A 15,845-nucleotide genomic window follows, 5' to 3' on the forward strand; every position below is an offset into this window, starting at 1 on the left:
TTTTTTAAATTAATGAGTTTATTTATTCATTTACACTAGGAGATGGACAGGGTCTCATTTGGTAGCTCAGACTGACCCAAGACTTGCAATCCTCCTGCCTCTGCTTCCCAAAGCCTGGGATTATAGATATGTGAAACCATGCTTAGCTAACAGAGAGAAGTCCTGGGTCCAGTACCTAAGAAGATGTGGATATAAGGCATTCAAAACAAACTCAGCTCCCAGCACTGTCCAGCTAACAGCTCAGCAATCCTGAGAGAATGCCACTGAGTATATATGCAGGCAAATGTGGCACTCAATAGGTGCCTTCCAAGTAACTTACATCTGTGCTAGCGTTCATTTATGACCATCAGCTGCAGCTACATTAAATATAAAATTATGTCCATACAAACAGTACATTCTAAAAAGGCAACCTCATTGACATGCCATAAATGATATATGATCAAGAAATGTGGTTTATTTTGATTTTTATCAACAGGAGTGGTTATATTGTACATCCAAAATGACAAATTAATAATAAAATATATTACTGTCCATGTAATCTACTAACCTCCCATATTTTATGTCATTTTACAATATAGAGATAACATTTTAATAGACATTACAAGATATATTATAACAACAATTATTCTTTAGGATTCCAGAAAACATGGTTTATGTACCAGGACTACAATATGACACAATGTCTTTATCAGATGCCTCAAAATGTAAGTTTGAGAATTGTGAAATCTCAGTACATATAAAGGCCCAATTTTACCCTTTCAGTAGTTAGTGCTCTGATGCTAAGTAAGTAGTCCACCAGTCACTATCTGTTTCTGACTAGAGCAGCGTGTCTTAACCAGGAACCGCGAGACAAACAGGGTCATAGATCTTTATGGTTTCATCCCAGGAACAGTCTGCTACCTACAAAACACAAACAGAGTCAGAAAAACATGCAGAACACAAAATTCAAAGCTAGCAGCAGATGCAAGCTTTGATCACCTGGCATGTAAGTTGTCCACAAGCAAGCACAATTTTAAATACAATACACAGGGCTGTGTTTCTGATTGAAAGCTATTTTTTCTTTTTAGGATACATTCTGGGGACTGCTTCCACCTGACTGAAAGTGCCTGCACGTTTCCTCCCTCGCTGGAGAGGTACAAAGGCTCTTGCCTCCTGAGACAGTGCTGAAAAGCAGTGTGAGCCTGAGAAAGAGGCTACTTGCTCAACAGACAGCTTAACATGTTCCTGACAGTAAAGACATAGGGAGGGAACAAAGAAGAGCACGTGGCCATAATACTTGGAGAGATCTGGATACAGGCAGAAGGTATAAGCTGGGTGTCAGTGGATGCACAAGGTATAGCTCTTCAAACCACAAAATGGCTCACCTGAGGTCAGTCTGGAACACACCCTAGCATATCCCGTGGGCTAGCACCAAGACTTCACAGAGCTATAGCTTTTTTTTTTTTTTTTTTTTTTTTTAATCAAAACTAGGTAAATATAGCCATGGCATATCCATATCACCACAGATAGAGTGCTTGAGATCAATGACATTGGTGAATATTTTAGCACTCCTGTGTGCCAACTACTAGGCAACATTCTACACAGACCCAAAGATAGGAATGAAACAAACGTGTCCAATAGAGTTCAAAACTAAAACATCAGAGAACAGGGGCTGGAGCAACCACTTATCAGTTAGCAACACTGGCTACTCTTCTGGTGGACCCAGGCTCACTTCCCAGCACCTACAACAGTGCACCACCATCTGAAACTTAAGTAGTCAGACCTCCTCTTCTGACCTCTGTGGGGGACTTTTGGGATAGCATTGGAAATGTAAATGAGGAAAATACCTTACCAGGAGATAGTGAACAAGAAGTGGCAGGCCAATGAAACTAGACTGTTCAAAAGAGCAGGAACACCCAACATCATAGCACTCGTAACAGCACAGCTGAAGGGATACCAGCAAAAAGCAGGGCAGGACTCGGGCCCAGCTCCCTGGCTGGGGATGGGGACTAAGATTAGCTGGTGTATTGTCCTGCATTCTATGACTGTGATAAACCACTGACCAAAAGCAACTTCACGGAGCAAAGGGTGTATTTTAGCTTATAGTTTGTAGTCCAGCATGAAGGGAAGTCAGGGCAGGAACTAAAAGGCAGGAACCTGAGGGAAGGAACTGAAGCAGGGACCATAGAGAAATGCTGCTGACTGGCTGGCTCCCTGTGGCTTAGCTTTCTTATGCCACCCAGGACCACCTGAGAAGGGGTAACACTACCCACAGTGGGCTGAGCCCTGTCACATCTATCATTAATCAAAAAGATATCCTACAGACTAGCAACCAGGCAATCTGACTGAGGCACCCTCTTAACAGAGGTTCCTCCGAGGTAGCTCTATCTTGTGTTAAGCAGGATATTTAATCAAACTCTGGAGCCACCTATCCGCACAGTTTACCACGGAAGAGACAAGAGAACTTGCCAGCTCCCACTGACTACTTGGCATCCACAGCTCCTTAGCTCCAGCCAGGTGTTTAAGGTGACTGGGTTTTAAAGCAGGGAGACTGGTCCAAGAGGACAGATGTGTGCTATCTGCTTCCCACTCTCCCACCTCACTCAGGACACAGACACTGGTTAGAACGTAAGCTGCCTCAAGGTGTACAAAGTGGGGCGTTTACTGGAAGACAGTACAGCTGACCAGATCACAGACTGCAAAGCCTAGCGTGGCCAGCAGCAGATCCTGGTGGGCAAAGCAGGAAAGCTACTAAGTGACAACTTAAGGTGACATCTGGTCCTTGTCTAGTACATTCATATGAGAGACACGGGTCTCCAAGTTCAACGTGCAACCCTTTTGTAAAGAATCACTCCATCGTTTTCACAGGGTGAAGTATGGTTTTCATTCTTTGACTTTAAGACAGGGTCTCAGGATGTAATCCTGACTGGACTCATATGGGCAGCAAACCTCCTGCTTCTCTGCTCTGGCGTGCTGACATTACAGGTGTGTGTCACAAACACCTGGATGAGGTTTTTAACTCAGATGCTTGTTGGCTGAATTCTACATCTTATGCTTGTGAGGTAAATGTGCCATTTTTTAAATTAGAAAGCTTATACTCAAATTCAAAGTTTAAATCTTTTTCTAATGACTAATACTCCATTATTTATATAGTAGTGCTTTCTAGAGAGACCACGTATCTTTCGAATGTAACTACTGGAATTTCATCATGAGAAAACAGTTAATGTTTATTAGATATGTAGAGATGATAAACTGAAATGAAGTAATAATGCCCATGTTCCCAAAGAAAGAACTGTGGAGGCAATGTGTAGAGAAACATACACAGATCTGCACCTGGCTTACACTCTGGGAACTAAGAGTCAGTGAGCATGCAAAAGATCAGGACTAACGCTACAGAGAACAAGGAGTTCTAAAGATAAATTAATATATAAAGAGAATTCAGTTATATAAGCGGTCATATTACAGGCCAAGTACCACAGACCTCACAACAGAAAAGGGCTCTCCCATTTAGACATAATAAGGATAAAGGAAGAAAGAAAACGCAAGGACTGTATGAATCATGATCAGAGAGAAAAATATCAAAGAAAAAAATGTCTTAAGTGCAGGTCAGTAAGCTAGTTAACAAGGGAAGACGGAGAGTTCCTCTCAGCAATTATCCTTAAAGAGGGACTGCAGACATTTTATTTGTCAGGTTCTAAACCTTTAAAGAGATCTTAACACTGTCAAGAAGAAAGGTGGTGTAAGACCGCCTTTGGACCTATTTTCTCAGATCTTTAAGAATAGAGACATTAAGAAGAATGAAGATTATAAATACTCAATTCACAGATAACATCAGCAAGGTCCTGTTAAGATCACAAGGTTAAAAAAAAAAAAAAAAAGTATGACTTTTCGAGAAACCTGTTGTTTTCATGCTAATTGACCAAGTGCAATTGAGAAAATCTTGCCATGGTTGCTGTGAATTCAGGGCCAAACTAGTTCTATGCCTCGAATTAAAGAAACAAAAAAACATTAAAAAAAAAAAAAAAAAAGACGTTTTTGAGTGGGTATGAAAGATACTGCAAGAGAGAGGTATTTTCTAAGAGAATAAAATATGAACAAAGGGTAAAACTTCACTGGCTTGCAACCAGTGGCCACACGTCATAAGAAGGATAATTAAAGGACATCAAAACTAACTTTAGCCATCAAAGCCATCAATAATGGAGAGCATGGCAAACTTTACTTAACTACAAACTCTTTCCAGCTCCTTAAAGCTCAAGCCCCAGAACAGAGTGGTATGTGACTTCCGAGGTTAGTCCCATGATGCTTTGCATCTTTTGCACTTGCTCTCTTAGAAGCATACAATGGCTAGATGAAGCTGAGCTTCTCCAAAGGACTCATGGTCTAGATGGCAACCAGACAAATGTGAATAAGATCACGACAGACAGACAGGTCACCACGCTCTATTTAAGCTGCCAACTGTCAGGAACCATGTGAGGGCCCCAAGTGAGACAACACAAAGAAATGATAGGCTCAGGTTGCTGACTCACAACCCTATGAGCAGAGAGCAAACTGGTTGAGGCCACTAAACTGTGGAGTAGTTTAAGTACTAAAAGAGAACCCTTAAGAGGGGAAGAGGAGAGGGAGAGAGAGGGGGAGGGAGTGCTTGTTCAGTGTGGGAAAACTGATGGGGTAGCCTCTGGCCTCAGAGCAATAAGCGAGACTCCCTTCATCGGAAGGGCTTTTCCTTCCGACTTTGTCTGGAGAATCCTAAGCCCACCTATAGCCTCAATTAGATGACAGGATCAATTTCCCTTCTCCTGACAAAACCTGTTCAGCCAGTACCTGGGATTCCTGAAGTGCTTCCCCATGCTAATGAGGCATTCCAGGTACCCTAAGCCTCCCAGCCAATGACCTGTGCCCATCCTGGATGTTCCTACCCTTAGTCCCCCAAAACTTTATAAGCCTTGAATCACCCTGAGTAAAGCTGATCTGCCTCCTGAGAGTTTTTCACAGAACACACTCACAGGACTATAGAACCCAGAGCAGGGAGACCCACAGTTCCACATTTGTTAGGCCCTAGTTTGTTTTTTTGTTTGTTTGTTTGTTTTTGTTTTTGTTTTCTGAGACAGGGTTTTTCTGTATAGCCCTGGCTGTCCTGGAACTCACTTTGTAGACCAGGGTGGCCTCGAACTCAGAAATCCACCTGCCTCTGCCTCCCAAGTGCTGGGATTAAAGACGTGCGCCACCACCGCCCAGCTAGGCCCTAGTTTGAACCACAGCAGAACTTGGAGGAAGAAAACCAAATGTGTTCTAACTCTACTAAAGTTACATATGTGACGAAAGGATAAATATTGGTTGAGATCATCATCCTAGCTTGAAAGAAAAGAAAGGTTACTGTCTAAAACAAAATATAAATAAAATGGAAAGGAAAAAGCATAAATTTACAGTGAAGAGTATGGCAAGAACATGAAAGAAAAGACAGAATGTAAGTGGGTCTTAGGACTCAGTGTTGGAACATCTTTTCTTCAATAATAGTCTAATAGTTCAAAAGTCTTAATCAAAACCAACTCTCCAGCATTCACTTGCTTTTATGGGCCCTTAACTGGCATGGGCCATTTACAGCACAGTTGTTGATAGGATTGATTGGGCTTGCGGGTTTTTACATACAAGAGCAAATGATCTGGGAAGAGAGAGGATTTTCTTTTCCTTTTCAGTTTAGATACTGTACTTATTTTACATGTTTGAGTGTTCTGTCTGAGTGTATGCCGTGTGTCACATGTAGACTGGGTGTTTGAAGGTTAAAAGAGGATCGGTTCCCTGGAACTGGAGCTATGGGTGGCTCTGAGCCATCAGTGGGACCCACTGCAGAGCCTCTGCAAAGGCATCCCACACTCGTCATAACTGCTGAGCTGTCTTTCCATCCCCAGGGCTTTTCATTTCCCTTTCCTGATTAATTCCTCTGGCTAAGACTTCCAAAAATATTCTAAACAGAAACTGTAAGGGTGGGCATCCTCTGTCGTGTCTTTACTACAGAGGGGGTGCTTTCGTCTTATATTGGCTATTACAGTGAGATAACTATTTCATCCTCCCTTAAAATTTTTGGCCAACTACCCCTTTTTCTAAATGTCTTAAAGGTTTTATACATTTATATTTATTATCTGCTCTTGCATGTAAAAACCTGTAAGAGCAATCCTATCAACAACTGTGTAAATGGTCTAGCCCATTCCAGTTAAAGGCACATTAAAAGCAAGTAAATGCTGGAGAGTTGGTTTTGTTACAATTACCTTCAGATGATAACTTTAACTATAGTCAGAAGAATGATGTTTTTTACAATGGTGTCTATTTGCTTATAAACTATCCCCCATGAACAAGCCTTATCTGTCTACCAGATACCCCATTTAAATACCGAAAATGAGATGTCTCAAACAAACCTGTGTATATGTGTGCACATGAACATGGCATATGTGTGGATATACGATTGTAGGTACACACAGAGGTTGGAGGACAGTTTCGGGTATTAATCTTCCCCTTCTACTGTGGGTGAGCAGAGTCTCACTGTTGAGATACACACTGTTGCAGAGGCCAGGCTAGCTGTCCTGAGAGCTTCTGTAGACTCCACTGCCTCTGCCTCCCACCTTGCTGTCAGGGTGTTGGGATTACAGATACACACTACTACTTGGGGCTGCCCTTGGGGTCTAGGAATCTGAACTCAGGCCCTTATTCTTTGATGGAAAACGCTTGGTTCAGTGGGTCATCCCCCAGCCTCTGAAGCAAATGTCTTAACTGTTCTATTTCATACTGCCTGCTCTTCTCCAAGCTCCCAAGATCAGACCACTGTCCTCCTGCCCTCCAAGGGCCGGACACCTTGACCCTCTGCCCATTGTCATTAGTGACCACCATTGTTCTATCTTTAAAGGTTTAGGTAGAACCATAGGAAAGTCCCAGTGTGTAGAACACAGTTCAGTCTAGTACATTATCAGTCTTTCCATCTCAAGGATTCTAACTCACCAATATTCTTTTCCTCTAGGTAATTTCAAGAGATTACAAGCTGGCATCCTAGCTTTCACTTTACCTAGAGTCTATTAGCCTACAGCTACCAGAATTGTCTTTCAAAGACAAATCAAATTTTACCCATTTCTGTTCTTTTAACAAATCCAGTGTGGTCTGTATGCCCTCATACAATTCCCAACTCTTCTTGCGTCCCATCATTTTCCATCTTGTTCTCTAGGCTCCAGCCACAATGTCCTTCCCAAGGTGGCCATCAAGTCAGCAAGAGAGCCTTCACCAGAAACTGACCTTGATCCTTTAGCTAGGACTTCTGGTCTAGCAAAAATAAAGCTACCTAGCCTGTGGTATTTTGTTTTAACAATCTGAACACATATATAGGAAAAATATAAAATTCTTTAATTCTCTCACATTCAGCATTTTAAAAATATGGTAAGTAAGCCCCTACAAATTTTTAAATTCTAGCATTTAAAAACTAATACTGTAAGGCAGGAAGAGATGCATTTTTTTTATCTCTTGTGTTAGCTGCTCCCTGACAATGTTATCGTTGTCAGTTGACTCTTCATGTCCTCAATATCTGCTCACTCAGCAAGATCTGAGGTAAGCCTCAGTTCCTCTGCGTCTCTTAAGGCAAATATCCATCCTAATTATACCCCTCCCAGACGGATCACAGCCGCCCAGTGGTCTGACTTAACAGACTAACTTCTTTATAATGGCAGGAGGCATGTTTATTTGTAGTCCTCCTCAAATGTCTCCAATCAGTACCTCCACAAGGTTCTGCATATGAAAATGTATGTTGAAGGGACATATGAGAGGAAGTAATCCTATTGCTACGGTCTCCTGTCTGGCACATCTGAATTATGGATTACAAGGTAAAGATCCCTGCTTCTTCACTCCTAGATGCTCTCAACAACAACTACACTTCCTTAGTATAAATGAAATTTGGTTAACCAAATGTTATTGACACACATCAATTGCCAAGCTACAGACAAATAGATGCCTTGCAATAAAATCTCTAATTGTTTAAGGATGTATGTTCTAGTTGATTTATAAACCTCTGATTGGTCAGGTTTAATAACTCCGGACTGTAGGAGATCTAGGAAACAGTGGATATTTTTCAGGCTGGCATGAAGAACTACCAGAAGCAAGGACAGAGAGGAGCTACGGGTGTTATCACAGTTCTGGAAGGCATCTACAGAGAACAGGTAATAAAACTATGTATCAGTGGATTCTCAATGTACATTTGTGTCTGACCCTTTTGTACTGCCATGTCTCAATGGTATAATAGCAAGTAAATACAACAACCTTCTCTTCAACTATCAATAACCAATGTTTTTCAGAAAAGGAACTAGATTATTTAAGACACATTATATTTACACTAAAGACAATTCTCTTTCATTTTCTTTTTTAATAGGTTATTAAGCCAATTTAAAACAATTATTTTGCTGATAATGTGAATATTCAAAAGCTTATTGGAACTATTTTAAAAAGAACTGTGTTGTTAAGTATGTAAAGTAAAATAAGGCTGTGTGGTTGTGGATATAATAGTGAAAAATGGGATTTTTTTTCTTTTTAACCTCTAAAATTTAGCACAGAAGTGAAAGTCTTTAATCAGCCTAGAATGTCCACGTGTGGTCAAGCACCTTACCACTTAACATATGAGCTTGTGAGGCTATTTCTGACCTGACTTTACAACTTGTAGCACTAAAACAGCCTCTTAATGAACTCTAAAAAAATATCTCAAGTTCTCAAAAGGACAGAAGAAGAAATATTAGTTTACTGACTGAAAGAGAAATTTTCTCCTGCTTTGTTCTGTGTGAGGCCTCCCATTGGGCCGGGGTGTGGGGATGAGGAGACAGTACAGACAGAGACAGCCTGTCAGCTGTCGATGCCCTGTTCTGAGAGGAGGACTGCAGGGTCCGAGCTGCCAAGCTCCAGGGACAGAACATCCATCCCCCTTTCCTCTTCCCTTTCCCCCAGCCTCAGGGAGAAACCAAAGTCTCCAGCACTTTAGACAGGACATTTGGAGGAAAGGTTCCGTTTCCTGTTAGAGAACTCAAACCTTCCCTCCCTCCCCACATTTATTACCCAGATCATCAAGGACACACAGGATAGACCTTCTGAGGAAAGCTGAGACACTCTCTTCCTCCTCTGTTCCCTGCCCTCTCACACTCACTCACAGGCAGAGACGTCAGGTTTGCTGAGTGCACACCCTACGGGCCCCAGGGTCCATGTCAGAGCTGCTTATTAACTGTGCACGTAGAAAGTCCATGAAACTGCATCCATTACCTGAGTGGGGCTCTGGAGACTCAGGTCTAAGCCACAAGTAAACTCTGTGTGATGCTCCACTGTTTCCAGAAGCGGATCAGGCTTTGAAAAATTCCAGAATCTGTGACAATAAAGAGGGAGAGGGAGAAAAAGAAAATACAATTGCTAAAACCCTTCTATTAGCAAGTAGATATATGGCATAGAAAAGAGTTTATCACAGCAGGCACAACTAACTCATCAATGCCCGTCCCACCATTGATTTACATAAAACATCTATTAAGGAAAGTATATACCCCATTCTAATAGCTCAAAGAACAAAACAGAATTACTAATCTGCCAAGTTTTTTTTAAAAATTACTGTGTTCTCATTTTGATAGCTTATAAAATGGAAGTTTAGAACATTTTTGTTTAGAAAAAAAAAATGTTAAACTCTGAAGGTCATTTGGGATGAGAAACAGTGCTTCCCGTTCCTAGGTGTTTCTCAAAGCAATCATGTCTGGAAAACAAGAATATTGGATTAGATGAACTCTTAACATTTTGTGATTTTTAAACTCTATTTCATTTCTTAACAAGTAATATGAAAAGCACTTAGGTTTAATTTACATTTCAACAGCAATTCAAGTTCTTTAAAGTGAATCTGTTCTCTTGTGAATATCACTGTAAATGCTGAAACCTTCTTTTCAGGCCTAGCCTTTCTTAGAGATTCCCAATGAGCGTCATTTCCAGAGTCAAGCCACTATTTTATATTCTACTTCTCCTTTATAAACTGAGAATGACAATATTTACCATAATGCAGCTCTGATTTCTGTTGTTCAGAAAATTTTTCTCTATTTTCAATGTAGAAATTAGTACTTGAGCTTTCTAAAGCTTTGTCTGCTTAACATCTTTTTATTTATTCTAAACACACTATAAACCACACCAGCATCCTAGGCATCATCTCATAATTCAGCTTTTCTAACGATGCACAGTATGCAACATGCTGGAGGCTGGGCTGGGCTCTCTGAAAGAGAGCAAACATACAAAACCAACAGTCACGGTTTGTTTAACCTGGTGGTATTATTTCCCTAATAAACACAGTGCTGGCCTTATTAAGTTTTGAAAAGGACTGTTGCTATGGATAATCTCCTGTGTGGGTAGCAGAGAGATACTAAACAAATAGCTCATTTATCTGATTACTGAGAGCTACAGAATATTTAGGAAGAGGATTTTGCTTTTGAAAATGTGTCTTTTCAAGATAAATTGAGGGTACAAGCCACAGACCTCAGAAATGCTAATGTAGTTTTCTTGTTTTTGCATACTTGTTCCTAGACAGTGAATTGTACAAAGATCAAATTTTCTGAATCTTAATGATGTTTATATAAGCAAATATTATAAGTAAACTTGTAACTGTACAGTTTTGTTTCTAAAAACTAGTTATACACTAATTTGCATTTTTTGAGACAATAATCAGATGATTTTGCATATGTATTCAAAATGTTCCAACCATTCATAATGATTTTTAAAATATGCATTTAGTATGACAAAAATGAATTAAGGGAAAGTTAAAGGTAGGAGAGTAAGTTGGACCGGTCAATGAGATTAATAAATAGCAATACATTCCATGAAGTCGTTTGTATGTGCTTGACAGAAAGAAGCTTGAAGATGCTAAGCTTTCTAGCGGCCACCGGGAAAGAAACACGTCATCAGGCCCTGGGCTTGCATGTGTAAGCACACTGCTCACTCGGGAGGAAACTCTCGGTTTGAGAAATTATAGACTAGATTACCTTTATATAATGAAAATGTTATTGAGACCTCTTGAATACACAGAGATGTGCCACCAGCTGCCACTTGTCAGTCAATGGCATCCCCCAAAGGATCTTTAGTGGTCAGCTGTATAATCAGGGTACTCGGCTCTTTGATTTCACTGTGGAGTTAGGTTTATTTCAATAGTAGGTAAGCTAAGTCATCTTTATATAAAGGGTAAACTTCTTACAAGTCTTCAGAGAGAATAATGAGCTACAGGACCCAGGAATACAATTCTGTTATTGCTGTTGTGAGCCACTTAAGGTAATGCTGCCTGAGAACAAGAGTGGGCGTCGTATACTGCAAAGGCCTAAGACAGGGCTGCAAGCACGAGGAGGCTGAGAGACTTTAGGCGTCCGTCGGTCGGATGTGCTCAGTATGCAACCAAATGGGCCCTGCAGGCCTCGGAGCTCCAAACCCAGTCTGAGCCACCAAACTTCAGGAGTATCAATCAAGTATTTGCGTGAGTTTATTAAAAGAAAAAAAAAAAGACCTCAAACAAAATTCACATTAAAAGTTCCTATAATTTTAAAAACTAAAAGCCTCAAAGTAAAACGCCAAAACAACCTGTCATTACCAAAGTATCTCAGAAGCACACATGAGAAGCCCTGAGGTGAAAATGAAGAGAGGCTGTAATTCAGAACAGCAACAGGACAGTGGCCAACCGTGGCCAACCGTGGAGGGAGAGCTGTGATTCTCCTTTCTTCTCTCTGCCACGTTTTTGTTTCCCTTCAGTTTTTTGGGACAGTCTTATGTAGCCCAGGGTAGCCTTGAGTTAAATGTGCATCTAAGGCTGGTCTTTTTTTTTTTTTTTAATGAATTATTTATTTATTTTATGGATACGAGTACACTATAACTGTCTTCAGACACACCAGAAGAGAGCATCAGACCCCTTTATAGAAGGTTGTGAACCACCATTGGTTGCTGGGAATTGAAGTCAGTGCTCTTAACTGCTGAGCCATCTCTCCAGCCTAAGGCTGGTCTTAATCTCCTAAGTGCTGGGATGACAAGTATGCTATGCTACACCCTACCTCTGAAGCTTCAATTTTCTCAAGGAAAACAAGAGCCAAGAAAGTTAAAAAACATGCACACGCACACACACACACACATGCACATATGCATATATAGATATGTATGTATCTATGTATAGATACACACATATATATACATATATACATACATACACACACATACACTAATACTGCAATTTAAATTTATTTTTGGTACACTAAAATGTATTTTTAAAATATCATTAAATGTGGTATATCTAAAAAAAAAAAACAGACTAGGCAGTATGCCAGCAGACTATGATTATCTTCAAATTGTAAGTAGTTTTCATAAGAGAAAAATTACTTGTAATAGCAGCCATGGTGGGTGCTCCGGCATGTGCACTTCCAGAATGGATACACTCAACTCCAGTCAACCGACACGAGCTATGAGCGGCAGAGTGTGTTTCTCTAGGACTCCTTACTGAAGTGAGCAGCCTGCTCTTTCCTTGCAACCCTCTTCTGGACTCAGCACAGCAGAACAGGGGCTGTTCTCTTCTGGTAGGAGTCGCGCAGAGACACCATTAGCTGGGCAGATAAGGCACACTGTTTCCAGTGCAATGCTTGTTTTGGTGCAGCATATACAGTACTTGGAGCCTTTTTGTCTCTTGGCTGATAAAATCACCGACTATTTAAGCTCTCTGATGGGAAGTAAATACAGGACAAGACTCCAATGATTGCAATATGACAGAGCTGTGGAGCATTTTTCATTTAAATGGGAGATTATATTACAAGTTACTTTTTGCCTTCTGACTCCACTGTCCTTTAACAAAGCAAGTATAAAGCATTATTAAATAGAATATCAAAATGATCTTAAGAATTAAGCAGGAGCTAGTTTGTTTCACTGAGATGTAATCTGAAATATCTATAGTAACACTTGTGAAGTTTAGGCAAGAGGTGAATTTAGCACAACTTTTAAAGCACTCTTTTTCCCTTGACTCACTGCGGCCTATGGGCTGGCTATCAACTCTTTCTGACTCTGCTGCCACCGGAAAAGACAAGGGCCTGCTTTGGGTACTTTCTATGTGGTGCACGTGCATTAGGTATAGCTGTGTTTCACAGTTTTAAATACATGGCACCACCATAATCTACTCCACTTGTGCTGCTAACGGTCAAGTCTCTAGAATACAGAAAAAGAACAAATGTCACTTCATTCAGACTCAGGGGCAAGGAAGGTGCTGTATGAGAAGCCGCCGACAGTCGGACTATCTCTTGTAGCCTAGGTTGACAGTGCTCATTTGGAGAAAGCAGTGATCGAAGAAGCTATGGATTAGAGGTAGATTTAAGTAGAATAAGTGGGATGGTTAATGGAACAGAGAAATTCAGAATGAGCCATGTTTCTGGGTCTGTGGATTAATTTACAGACCTAGCATCCTCTCGTAGCCTCTGAGCTCCTTCAACTGAGGGACAAGGTCTTAGTCTTTGTACCTTTTGCATGTATAAAAGTGTCTGACACTATTTGGTGAGAGCACTAAACTGGCATGTGGGTTCAATCTCTAGCACTGAGAAACAGTGTCTGCTCCACAGTCCACCAAAGGATGCCAGGGGTGAATGAAAAGACAAATGAGCACACTGAGCACATACCAGATAACAGAAGCCAGCCGCACACAGACAGACCCAAATAACAGGCCATGGATGCATCCCCATCTGTGCCTGAAAATTCCAACTCAGTGCCTTCCCTGGAAAAGCTGACCTTAGGAAATGCTGGTGCCCAGTGAACTAAGTTTAGGAGCCGCCATGTAAACGCAGTGCTTCTTAAGTATACTTCAACAGACACAGAATTGGTAAATCTCCCCTTAGACCAAGAGCACTTTCAGGTAGAAAGAAAAAGCCAACAAAGTGATTCTTAACCCTGGCTACACTGAAATCAAGTGAGAAGAAATGTTAAAAAAAAAAAAAAATAGCCAGGTGGTGGTGGAGCACGCCTTTAATCCCAGCACTAGGGAGGCAGAGGCAGGGGCAGGCGGATTTCTGAGTTCGAGGCCAGCTTGGTCTACAGAGTGAGTTCCAGGACAGCCAGGGCTACACAGAGAAACCCTGTCTCGAAACAAACAAAATCAATGACTGAGTCCCCACTGTAGAGGGAGGCATGACCCAGCAACTGAATCACTGATTTTTAGTTTTCAAACTTAAACTCACATCAGAATCACCTGGAGGACTTAGTACAAACAAATTGAAAGGCTCTGGAATTGCCCAAGAAGTTTTGGAAGAAACAAGTCCCAAGTGCTGGTTAGGTGGCTGTCCCAGGACGGTACTGTGGGTATCACTGCCCCAAGACCGCTACAAATGAGAACTTATTCACACTCTTTTGACTCCAGCAAGACTCTGGGGAGGGACAAATATTTTAGAGACAAAGTCCCAGAGGTAAAGTAACTCGCTGTTATTTCATGTGAATTATCTTTGCCTACAAGGCTGTTTTCTTCTACGTTATTAATAGAAAGCAATGAAATACAATGTTAGCTCCTTCTTCCCAGTAATAAAAAAAATAAAGATGATCCAAGTCTGAGTCTCCACTTTATCTTCAGCAAGGTTACTCAGGTAGCACTGTGGATGGTGCTTTTGTGTTATTTATAAACATGCTTTTGAGGGTCTGGGGAGATAGCTAAATCAGTAATGTGTTTGCTGTACAAGCATGAGGACCTGAGTGCCACTCCCAGGACCCATGTAAATAGCCAGACATGATATGGTGGTGACAAAGTCAGGAGGCTCAATGGCAGCCAGTCTAACCTAATCCAGAGAACCAGGTTCCACTGAGACCCTGTCTCAAGACACACACACACACACACACACACACACACACACACACACACATCTGCTTTTATACATCTGTTTTTGATCATCACCCAAATTTCAAAGTACGTACAGATGTATACGTTCATTTCTCAGCTTAGGGACTAAGCTAGGGACAATCTCGCAGTCCTCGACACCTTACCTAATGAGCAGCGATTCCGAAAGCACATGGTCTAACCTAACACCATGCCCGCTACCTCTTTACTCAGTCAGGGGAGCTCAGGAGATCATGCAGAGGCACCATCTAGGATTCTCTGGGTAGCTTTGATGAGTACTCTGAAGCTTAACACAGGCCTGCACCAACTCAGTTCCCCCTACCTTCTCGAACATCGAAAATTCCATATGCTAAAGCCCATGCCAAAACTCCATTAGTCAAACAACTTGCATTTAAAACCAACACCCTAAGGAAATGATGAGCCAGCATAAATGTAAACTTCCATAACAGAGTTCACAAACTTCCTCCTTCGTTTAGTATCTTTGTAAGCACTCAGTTCATGCTCTCTCTCAGCCGCTGCACTGTCTCTTGCTAGCTGGCATGAACTCAAGTGCTCACCTCCTTCTGTCACCAAACACATCTTCTGCAATGACTTTCAAGAAACTAGACATGCTTGTGGTTACAAAAGAAGTCGATTGTTTAATGGCACATAAAATCCAACACTGAGACTCATGATGAAGTCATGGGCCCACTATTCTTTCCACTTTTAGGGGAGCTTAGAGATAAAAGTCATAGCCTAGGAAACAATTTTACAACGAGGTAAAATTCATCCATACTTATCAGCATCTAATGCTCGATGATTGGCACCAACGGAAAGCTATTTGGTTTTTCGTTTGGTTTTGATTCTGGAGCTAATAACTGTAACAAAAATTAAGTTTAAATAAATTAACGATTAATTTTGGAAAACTATTCAACAGTTTTCAAAGATGACTTTTAAACAGCCACAAATATCCAGAAGTAATACCATGCTTACAAATGTTTAAGGTGAAACATTATAAAAA

The 15,845-nt window shown here is 41.0% G+C and overlaps 1 protein-coding gene across 1 annotated transcript in view; it reads right to left on the reverse strand.

Annotated features, from left to right (window-relative positions):
- The window catches only part of Pex7 (peroxisomal biogenesis factor 7), a 50,538-nt gene continuing 34,693 nt past the window's right edge, over window positions 1–15,845 (reverse strand). The window contains exons 9-10 of the mRNA XM_021174998.2: window positions 9,253–9,352; window positions 1–900 (exon numbers count right to left, since the gene is read on the reverse strand). Of these exons, the coding sequence (XP_021030657.1) occupies window positions 832–900; window positions 9,253–9,352 (169 nt within the window). The 3' untranslated portion in view covers window positions 1–831. The remainder of the gene's footprint in view (window positions 901–9,252; window positions 9,353–15,845) is intronic.

Source organism: Mus caroli, chromosome 10, assembly GCF_900094665.2.
Source record: "Mus caroli chromosome 10, CAROLI_EIJ_v1.1, whole genome shotgun sequence".
Lineage (NCBI taxonomy): Eukaryota > Metazoa > Chordata > Mammalia > Rodentia > Muridae > Mus > Mus caroli.